The sequence below is a fragment of the Microchirus variegatus genome (genome assembly GCF_963457635.1).
Source record: "Microchirus variegatus genome assembly, chromosome: 20".
In the NCBI taxonomy this organism is placed as follows: domain Eukaryota; kingdom Metazoa; phylum Chordata; class Actinopteri; order Pleuronectiformes; family Soleidae; genus Microchirus; species Microchirus variegatus.
The window spans coordinates 9,210,002-9,221,192 of NC_139821.1; the positions used below are offsets into that span (position 1 = coordinate 9,210,002).

At 39.0% G+C, this 11,191-nt stretch overlaps 1 protein-coding gene across 1 annotated transcript; it reads right to left on the bottom strand.

The window, feature by feature from the left end:
• Positions 1 to 154: 154 nt before the first annotated feature.
• Positions 155 to 10,074, bottom strand: mcm10 (minichromosome maintenance 10 replication initiation factor; the record flags this gene model as incomplete). The annotated part of the gene is made up of 17 exons (XM_083906788.1): positions 155 to 238; positions 337 to 379; positions 453 to 598; positions 1,654 to 1,767; positions 1,862 to 1,992; positions 3,147 to 3,641; positions 3,780 to 3,893; positions 4,410 to 4,504; positions 5,710 to 5,906; positions 6,004 to 6,120; positions 6,717 to 6,884; positions 7,963 to 8,128; positions 8,217 to 8,400; positions 8,514 to 8,657; positions 9,394 to 9,624; positions 9,716 to 9,991; positions 10,068 to 10,074. The coding sequence occupies 17 exons, from the start codon at positions 10,072 to 10,074 to the stop codon at positions 155 to 157; spliced, it is 2,712 nt and encodes a 903-aa protein (XP_083762914.1).
• Positions 10,075 to 11,191: the final 1,117 nt, after the last annotated feature.

Genomic DNA, 11,191 nt, shown 5'->3' on the forward strand with positions numbered 1-11,191 from the left:
AAAAAAAATGTTTTACTTGAGATGTTTCAAATTATTACTTTAATAAGATTATTCCCAATGTAATCGCCATAATCTACAATTTTAAAAACGTAATGCATTCACTTAAAAAGAGACCCCAGACAAACATTTAAAGTTAAAGTACATGCTGTTTCCATCACTTCATGCTGCTGAGGAACTTGGCGTGCTCCTCTCCTCGAGGCAGAAGAAGCTCTCCGCCGATCTTCGGTCCCGTTTTCTCCTGCAATGAAACACAGCAGAACAATATCCCATCTGGTGTCTTTCACCACAGTAAAATATTATGTTCCTTTTAAAGTGAGAGTCGGAGAAATGATTTACCTTGAGCATCCCGTCGCGCTCCCATTTAAAGAGACCGCAGTTACTGGAAAGATCAAACACTAGTTATTAGTCAATCATCCTAAAACTATTAGAAGGATCAGAGGAGAGAGACTCACCCGCAGGTTTTGTTCGGCAGTCTGTCCAGAGCAATGGCTCGCTGTCCACACGGACACTTGAAGAAGCGCTTTAGTGCATCGTGCCACCGCAGATTATGATTCTCCTCCACACAGCGATCAGCCGGCTTAAAGTAGGTGTAACTACACTGAAAACAAGGAATTATGGGTTTATTTTCCCAAGTTTTAAGAAAGTCAGAGGTGAACAATCAGCTCCACCAATCCTGATTTATACACTGGCTTACACAAACTCACGATTCGATTTGTATCACGATTTTTGACCCACGATTCAATACATTCCACGATTTTCTTTTAATTTAAAAAACACTTTATTTGAACAACATTTACGTATATAGCAACATAATGTAACATTTAATAACAATATTTTTGACCACTGTGAACAGATTTGAACATAACTAAAGTAAGTAAGTAAATAAGTAAATAAGTAAATGATCAATCAGACTGGGATTTGTCCCCAAAGCATGCTGGGAAGTGTAGTTCTTCATGAGAAGCAGTTTTGTTCCGGTGGAAATAACTTGTTTTAATAAACAGCAAAGGTAAGACAACATTTCCGCTTGTATTTCTTGAAAGTCAGTTGTTGTTTTGCTCTTATTTTGGGGCTGGATCCGTGAATCTTGTTCGTAGAGTGATAAAAATGGTAACCGTTTACATAATCACGCCGACGCTCCGGTGCCGCTTTGTGAGCTGTAACAGGTTTTTTCCGCTCCTGCAGGTTTGCTCCATCTGTGTTTTAACTGTGTTTGGTGAACATAAGAATGGTTTATATGAGCTTTTAGCTGAGTTTCTGACCTTTCTGTGGGTATGCAGCAAGTCTGTGTTTGTTAAAGTTAGACATGGTTTTATGATGCTTTTGTCGCTGCGTCTGACGCTTGACATCAGTAAAGAAGAGATTAACACGATTAAAAAACAACGCGTTAATGATGACTGTAATTAATTAATGACAATTAATGCGATAATTTGACACCCCTAATAAAATAAATTTGGTATCACTAACAGCTCATATCATGTGGCTGACTGGAAAAATAACTGGGAGTTAGAAAGGGCGTTTCGCGATTTCACGACACAGGTTCGTGGCTCTGAGCATGGCGATTTTGATTTCGATACGCGTATTGTTACAGCCCTAATGGATACTCTGTGATTTCTTTATTGGTATCACATTAAATGCACGTGTTAATCTCAGTACCTTTTTACAGGTGACCGCCCGACACTTCATCTCTCTGACTCCTTTCATCTTCTCCTCCATCTGCTCTTTCTTCACCAGAACATCAAAGTAGCGCTCCTGAAGCTGGTACTCTGCCTGAAAAAGAAACAAAACAATAACAGGAAAATCAGATGTGCGCTCTATAAACTGGGCTATAAATGTCAAATATTAATAGACGCGTTGATCATACCGCCTGCAGTACAACCCCGTGACGAGATTTAGCATTGAGGATCTTCTGGAACTCCTCTGACTCCATGTAGCGGAGCTGATCTCGCTTCTTCTTCTGGGCTGGTTCCTCATCCTCACTCTTTGACGATTCACCTGCACAGAAAGTGATGACATTAAAGGTGCATTATGTAATAAATCTAAAGCAACTGGTCATAAAATCCTCCTAATATGTCACTCAGGAATAATGTTCATATAACAAATTGAATTCACCAACAACAACAGTACAGCCAAAATATTTGCATGAAAAAAAAATCTTTTGCAGACTGCAAATCATTTTTATGTTTTGAAATCATGTTTTGGCATGTGGCGCCAACTACAGCCATCTACCAATCATTGCAGTCAGTAGAGTCTGCCGAGCAACCACGGGCTGCCAGTTACGTCAGAAAACGAAACCTAAAAGACCTCGGTATTTTGAATTTAATTGTAGTAACCGTTTTCGGTCACATTTTTACATATGGCACCTTTAACTAATTTAGTCAATGCATGAATTAAAGTGTTTTTACATTTCTTTTCATTTAATTTTAAGTGAAATAGGCCTTTTCCAAGCCTCTCAGAAAACTACAGTGGCCTTTGCATACCAAAAAATATATCCTTCTCTGTTTGCTAATAAACCTTTTGCTCCACAAAGCAATGCCCAAATAAAAGTACATATACAATACTTATTCTAAGGCTAAGAAACCAATCAAATCTTTATTTGAATGTGATTATACACTGATAAAAACATACTTATGGGTAAAATAGTCCATTTATGCAAATAAAACCCTTTTAAATGTTACAGGGTTGACCTTAGATGTTGTTCAGTGGTGTTGTACATGGTGGAAATTAAACCTTGATTGAATTAAACTGCTTAAATCGGAATAAAAATAAATAAGTAAGTACTGAAACTATCCTAATATTTAGAATTTCTATAAGGTATTATTGAAATGTTTATTTAAAAAGCAACATCAGTTAGATCAGGAGTAGAAATGTAGAGAAGAGGAATAGGGCCAGATGTGAATGTTTTTGGTAACAAAATAAAAAAAATAAAAAAAGACAGAATTCTGCCTTTGTTTCCTCAGAATTCTGTCTTTTGTATTTTTTTTAAATTTTGTTTCCAAAAAATTCATATGTCAGAAGTCAGGCTGTTTAACATTTGGCCCTAATCCTCTTTCATAGAAATGTCTCAGAATAAAAAAAAAAGAAAATTAAATTAACCTCTTAACGTTTCACATGTGTGTGTTTGTGTGTGTGTGTGTGCTTGTGTGTACCAGTGGGTGAAGTGAGATTTTTCTCCACTCGGGTGCTGATTTCCTCGTCGTTACTCCTCTTCCTCTTCACAGCGTTGGGGTCTTCTTTTTCCAGCTTCGTGTTTTTACCTCGCAGTTTCTTCAGAGCAGCCAGTTTAGCCGTCGATAAGCTCAGAGCCCTGGGAGCAGGAGCAGAAGGCGGGCTTTTCTCAAAAAACAGAATGTCTTCACCTTCAGAGAAACCTCGGGCCAGTGTGGGCGTGTGCGGCGCTGCTGGGCTTTGTGTGGATTTGGGGACCTGAGAAGCTGCTTTTGGGGACATAAGACCCTCTCTTCCTATTGAAGACAACGAGCCATCAAGCTTGGGCACTCCTGAGTTCTGCTGAACCCTTTTCTGGATCTCATCCGCTCTTCTTCGACGGTTGTTCAGAAGCTCCCGCTGTTTCTGTTTCTGGTGCTTGAGCAGGTCTGAGGCTGAGATGGACTGAACTGGAGATCCAGTCATATCTTTAGAGACTGAGGACAAAAAAAAACAGGCATTAACCCAGGCTCCACTTTCCATGACTAACCTCAATTCAAGTCACTTATACAAGCTTTCTATTTTAACCTCATGTGGTTTTCTGAGGCAAAAACTTGAAGAGCATCACCGTGTACCTGATTGGCTGCCCTTTACTAAATGCTTCTTCAGCTGCAGAGCACCCGGCGTTGGCGTCGACATCAGGCTTTTGAATTCGTTTGAACATCCTGAAACTTCACCAGACTGCAAGGCTTAAAATAAATGTAGAAATAAAATTAGCACAGTATTTTTTAAAGAATGACATTTTAGCTATTTGAGTTGATGACAACGAGGCAAAATCAAGGATGTAAACACAATGTGAGCACCGTTTGTGCAAATAGCAATGTTTGGACAAATGATAAAAGTCAATTAACATTTAGCAATGCACTCGTAAATGTACAGACAACTAATGGAGGACGACTTTAACAGTGAAGCAAAACTAAAAATGTCATCAGGCTTTCACTGTTTTCAATAGGTAAAGAATTGCTTCAGAGTTGAATACACATTTATTCGAGGGCTAAAAGACCATTTCCTGCTTTTTCTTATTTTCAAATCAAATCAAATCAAAGCCTTATGAATCATAACCAAAGGATTTCCCATAGTCAGTGACCATGACAGTAAATGACAGTAAATTCAAAACAAACAGTACCTACAGAAATCCAACCATCTGACCTGTGGTTGTGTATATGTTGTGCGTATGTGTGTCCATCTGTGTGTGCACTTCTTACCGAGTCTCTTGGCCTGATCCAGGATCTGAGTGGAGCCTTTCACAAACAGCTTGTCCAGAGTGCCCTGTGTGGATTTCTTCGGCTTGGACGCCGTTCTGTAACACACGGAGCAGTAGCTGAAAACGACCGGCGACTGACACTCTGCCCAGACCCACACTGTGTTCCTGGCTTGGTAAGCTGCACTTACTCTGCAAAAATTGACTTCAACGCACAGAATAAACTGTAAATAAACTGCCAATGTAAATTCAGCCAGAATCCAATTTGGACAGTTCTAATCTCAGTTTGCTTAACTGTTTACTACAGAGTTATTTTTGACTGGACTGAATTAGCACTTTGGTTTGGACACAAGGTTGTTGTAATGCAGGGCAAATGGCCACTAGAGGGCAATGCTGTGCTGCCCCACCATTGCCACATTATGAGACACCTTCTGCCAATAGGTATAATAACTTTTTAAAAAAGATGTACTATATTTTGTTTATGAATGAGCTGGGACATATTAAATAATTGTGTAAATGTAAAATATAGGTCTTGATTTTCTCTTTGGAAATTGGTGCAGGAGAGTAACTTTAGTTTCCATTTTAAAAGGCCATACACAACAAGATAAAATAGCATTTTGGTACAACAGCATACATTTAAGCTCATTTAAATGTTATCAAGTAGGGATGTGAATCTTTGGGTGGCTCACGATTCGATACCGATTCTTAAGGTCAAGATTCGATTCATACGATTCTCGTTTCAAAAACTGATATAATGCATCGTGTGTTAAGGCAAATTATGGCATCAAAACAATACAGTTTGTATAGGATAATGTGATCACACAAAGGCACGAGACAAAAGTTAATTAAAGTGAGTTAATTTATTTATTCAAAACAAATAAATACTTGCATAAATAAAAGCTTAGACTATCTGCCTTTTTCTCCCAGAAGTTACAAAAATAAACTGTACACAAATAACACAAACTGGTGTTTTGTGTGGTTTTTCAAAATAGATTTTTGAAGTTTATGAATCGATTCAGAATCGTGGATGATTAGAATCCTCGATTGATGTGAATCAATTTTTCCCCCCACCCCTATTATCAAGGCAGGCACCGTTTTGCTCTGCTGTCCCTATTGGCAGCCATGTTTTCACTGAGCTTGTAACTGCCAGTGCCTGGCTGCTCCTTTAATGCACAGTAAGCTCTCTATACTCCCATTTATCGACTGTTTGCTTGATTTTTGGTTGTTCATACAATTGAGACAATTATCATTAAAAGAAAAGACACATTTGACAGTGTTAGATATCCAATGACATCACTACTCACAGTGATGTAGCGCAGGCGGCCGAGGAAACGCCTCCGTAGTGGAAGCCGTCCTGACACAGCCGATCTTTCAGGCTGCCGTTCTTCCCCTTCATCTTGTTGGGAGCTTTCCCAGAGTACGACGACTGCAGCTCAGCTCTCTTTGAGCTCATCTTCTTATACTGAGCCTTGACGTGATACTGACAGTACTGACAGTCGTACTGTAAAACAAACAAAACCACGCTGAAGGTTAAGAGGTGTTAAAGTGTAACATGTACGTGTGCACAGAAAGAGCTTGAGAGGACTGAGAGTACGTACCATGTTGACGATTTGAGAGCAGGGGTCTCCGTTCTTCTTCATGGCTTTGCAGGTGCTGAAGTCCTGAGATTCGCCCATGAGCAGCACCTTCTGTGGATGATCCACTGTGAGGCTGACCTGTACATGTTCAACACAAACTCTTCATTTCTGCACCAAATACTCTCATCACAAGTTAAACCATTTATGCTGCAAATAGCAATACAGTTAGTCTTGGTGCTAAAAGTAGCACAAACCATATTTAAACCAATAACCAAACTACTCCCTGGCATTTGTCATACATACATGTACTGTATGATAGAGATGGGAGATAGAACTTAAGGGTGGAATATTCCTCTTCAAAAAGAGGTACAAACATGTTTATTTTAACAAGACTAAGGGAGAATACAGATTATTTAGTCACATTATTTATGTTTATATCTGGCTTTCTATTGGTGTGAGAGCATAAACCTTTGTATTATGTAGCAATTTGTAAATGATGTGCAATAGGAAGTCAACTGACCATTATCTGTTACTGAATAGTGCAAAGGGGGTAGAATCAAATAAGCTTATGCTTCTCACTGCTCCTCTTCGGACATGTTTTTTTGTGTTTGTTTATTATTTATTTTCTCTCTTTTTAAAAAAATGATTTTCTCTCTTTTCTCTTCTTTTTTGTATGATGTTCACATGTTCTCAAGTGACAATACTACGTGCAAACTGCATAGCTGCATACTCACCCCGTCATAACCGTCTTTCTGCTTCATGGGGTTCGGGTTGAGGATTCCAATAACGGTGCCCACCTCCGTCTTCCAGTGCTCTTTGTGGACGTCGCCAAAAAGCAACAGAGACACAACCACTTCGAGGTTATGGAGGTCGTTCAGCTTCCAGATGCTGAAAGTTTTGCCCTGCAGAGAAGATAAAATCCAAGTAGGATGAGTTTTACCGTTTGATTTTAAAGAAAAAGAAATTGAGATTTTCCAGCATTAAAGACACTAGCACTGAAGACACGGAATAAAAATAAATATTTAGTAAGTAAAGTAAGGTGTCAAACTCAAATGACCTGGGCGCCAATGAGCATCTAATCTGGTCAAGAGGGGGCAGACTAAAGAAAAAAAATTGGGGGGAAAACAACTGTAGTAGCGGGTGGGTAACATGACCATAAAATGATAACACAATATTCAATCATAAAATCGCAATACAAATATTCATCGATATAATTTTGCAGAATTTCAAAGTAAAAGTTTTGTGAAAATGTTTCTCTGTTTAGCAAGTGTTTAATGTTTTGTCCGCAAAGGAGTTAAAAACCACAATTGACTGGTTTCTTCAACTTTTCCTCTGCAGCAAAAGTACATTTTTAATTATCCGTCATTTAATCATGATAATCATTAATATCAACAGATTTTAAATTATGTTTAACCCTTAGAACACAGAGCCTTTCCATTACTCTGTTAAAACTTGTATACTACAGAGACTATAAGAACGTGCAACCTATAGGCAAGCTGATTTTCACCAACTATATAAACACACCTGAGCAAAAAAGTAGTCCTTTTAACATTTAAAAAATCGTATTTTGAGTTCGCTTGGCTCGTTTTATGAACAAAAATAGAAATAAAATTGTCCATTTTGTGACTTTTGTACAATAATTGCTTTTCTGCGATTTAAAATTCATCATTAACTTTGACTCAACCACACATAAGAAGACGAACAAATGCATTTTGTAAAGCCTGGAGATATGACCTATAAACACAGACCCCCACAATGTCCATATAAGGAGTTGTACATTATTCCCATGGCAATTCCTTATGGGTGCACCTGCGGCACGGATCTGTGCAACATGAGCACTAAGGGTTAAGTAAAAATGTTTCCACTTAACACATAAATGATTCCTTATTTTACTGTTAGAATTTATGTGATGGGAAAATGCAGACCCATCACAGTGAAAATGAACAATGATATGATATGAACATATGAACATGGACCTACACTGGTGCTGCTTTGTGGCGTAGCCTTGCTGAGCAACACGGCAAACGTCACCCAGTCACTGTCCTCCAGATTCTCCCGAGTCAAACGCTCCGGCACCTGCGACAGTCGGATCAAACGGCGGCCGGACATTTTTTGGTCCATCTCGGTGGAGGAAACACGAGGTTTTCTGGTGTAAAATAACATTTGGATAGAAGTTATTGAGAAAGAACCGCATTCATTTGTTTAGACCTATGATGAGGTTCATGTATCCTGACCTGAGCCGCAGTCCTGAGTATCTCTCCACACCCACGTCCTTAGGAAGAGCAGGGAGAGAAGAAGGTTCGGACTGTCCTGCTGACGCAGCTGGTGCAGGTCTGGTGAGTGAGGCTGGAGGTGAAACTTTCTCTACTGGCTGGAACGTGCTGCCAAGCTTTATCTCCACTAGTGGGCCTCTGTCTTCTGAGGGGAAAACAACAAAGAAAACACACTTAACCGTCTGTATATACATTCTTGAAGTCACAACAACTGAAGAATTTTAGGGATAGAATTGATAGTGAAAGTGTATGTTTCACCTGGTGATGTGCTGGGTTTGGCTTGATGAGCTACCCTGGGTTTGCGTTTGAAGGAGTCAGCATTGTTCAGCTGCTCAAAGAAGTCGGTGGACTCCTGCACTTTTGTGTTTCCTGACCTGGCTGGAGTGGATGAAGAGGCTGGTGCTGAAAACAAAAGCACAATCAACTTCTGTTTCCATGTGTCATTATTTATTTACATTTACTGTTATATATAAAGTCACAAACTTTAAGATTTTTGTTAGACTGCCTTTTGCTTATTAATATGAAATATATGAAATATATGTATATATAATATAAAATTAATATTTTGCTGCTGGTCCTATGAAAAAAATAAAACTATAACAATTACTTCAATTAACAGGTTATATTAAACTGTGTATATATAACATTCATTCATTAATTTTCTACTGCTGGATCCTCCACATTAGGGTTGCGGGGGAGTTCATCACATATTATTATTATTATTAGTATTATTATCTATCATTCATCATACATCTATTCACTGTCACTCACACCTACAGTCATTTTAGAGTGTCCAATTAACCTATTGTGTTTTACTCATATGAAACGTATAACTTGCCAGTGTTTATATTAACTTCCACAATTTTACATTTATGTTACCAATTAAAGTAATTGTTCGAGTTTGATCAAATGGCAATCTCAATATCTGTCAGAAAGTTTGCAATTAGATGTTTTCCCCTGATAGTTCAGCCCTTATCAGCTGACCTTATTTCCTGAGCACATGACATTGCTGAAACTAGACCTGAACACACTGTACAGTAGACAATAAGCCAAATATGTATGAAACATTTTTTGGCTCGGTAGTGTACTTTGTGTCTAACATTAAATAGCAAAATTTGCCTGTAAACACACTCTTTACATGTTTGTGTCTTGGTCTTCTGTGAGGTCGCCACTGGTTTGACCGTGGCCACTTTGGAGGTCAGCTTAGTTTGAGGTGTTGCTTTGGGGCTCATGTGCCTGGCAGCAGCTGAGCTCCCTGCAGTCCGGACTGGAGTGGATGCTGGGGTGGATGATGGAGTGGAAACGTTCTGACTTGCCTCCAGCTGCTGCTGCAGTCTCTGCATCTGCTGCTGCATCTTCCTCAGCTCCTCTGAAGAAGGTAGACAAATCACTTTAATCAACTTATGTACACTGTGCATGAAATAAAAGGAGAATGAAGGAGAGACGGCAGTAACACGCACCTTGTAAATCATCTTTAGACCTGGCCTCCACTTTTTCTTCAGCGTCTGTCTGCTCTTCGTCCATGTCTCCAACATCTCCAAAAAGATCCGACACTACGTCCTCAGTCCCTGCATCTTGCACTTCCTCCTTGACACCATCGTCATACTCTTCCTCATCGTTGTCATCATCAAACAGGCCGTCTAAGTCATCTGCTGGCTCCTGAGCGGCCTGATCTTCTCTGCCAGCGCCCTCGCTCTCAGTCAGCAGAGCCGTCAAAATGTCAAGATCATCCTCACCTGAGCAGAAGAGTGAAAATGTTATGACCCTTGAGCAGTTGAAAGAAAAATATAATTATAATCTTCTCATACTTACTGTCCATTTTATATTAATGATGGGGCTGACGTCAGGTGATCAGGTGAGGTACAGCCCGACAGATTCAGCAGCCTGCAATTAGATGACAAATGATTTATATGTCAAATACATGCCAGCTAAATATTATGACTCTGACAGCCCAATAAAGGAGATAATTAAAGATACTTTTTGCGACTGAGTGAAACATGTCAATTATTTTGTGTTATATTTTCTTATGTGTTGAAGAAATGTGCTTTGCAATAATATGCCTGATTACTGTATTTCTGCCCAGCACAATGTTTTATCTGTACAGCCAGGTGACGATCTGACCAAAGACACAAACACAATTGTGAATCCATTACTCCAGTAAAAGTGAAGAGTGAAGTAAAATATGTAGGTTCCTCTCCAAAGAGAGAGATAATGTGGCCTTATTGACAATGAACTAATTGTCGAGTTTAAAATCTACAGATTAGAGATTAAGCTTCCTACTTTGTTATTTGCTGAGATGTAATGAAAACAGGCAACTTACTTCCGACTCTTTAATGGCACAGCTTCGTGTCCGCTTCCAGCTCAAATGCGACGTTGCAGGACGATACGATCACTCCCAACCCGTTAATGTGTTTCGTTTTTTCCAGTTTTGATATCGCACGGAGTTGTATACAATTCCGTTTCACGAAAGTGTCTCATTTAGTCCGTGTCCTTCCATTTAGAGACAGCCGGAGAGAGAATCTAAACTGGCGCTAAATGAAGGACCCCGCTGTGTTGTCAACATTTTCTGTTAGCTGCCCGGCGACTTGCCTGACGAAAACATCTTTATATACACACGAAATAAAGCAATTTTAAATCGGAAAAACAGGTTTTATTGCTGATTCTAAGCATCCCGTTTGTATATATAATATAGGGTTATATACAATACATAAATATAAAAATAAACAATTTTATTTATACTTTTGTTTATATTTTTTCTTGTCTACCTCTGACATTGTTTTGTGTCTCCAGTGTGGGATCAATAAAATCTAATCTAAAATAATCAAATAAAACAAAGGGGCTGCACTTTTTGTAAAATGGGAAAAGCTGCATTGTGTTTGACCACATTATCACATTGTTTTTTGTTGTTGTTCTTTTTCCCTTCTTTTTTTTAGAAA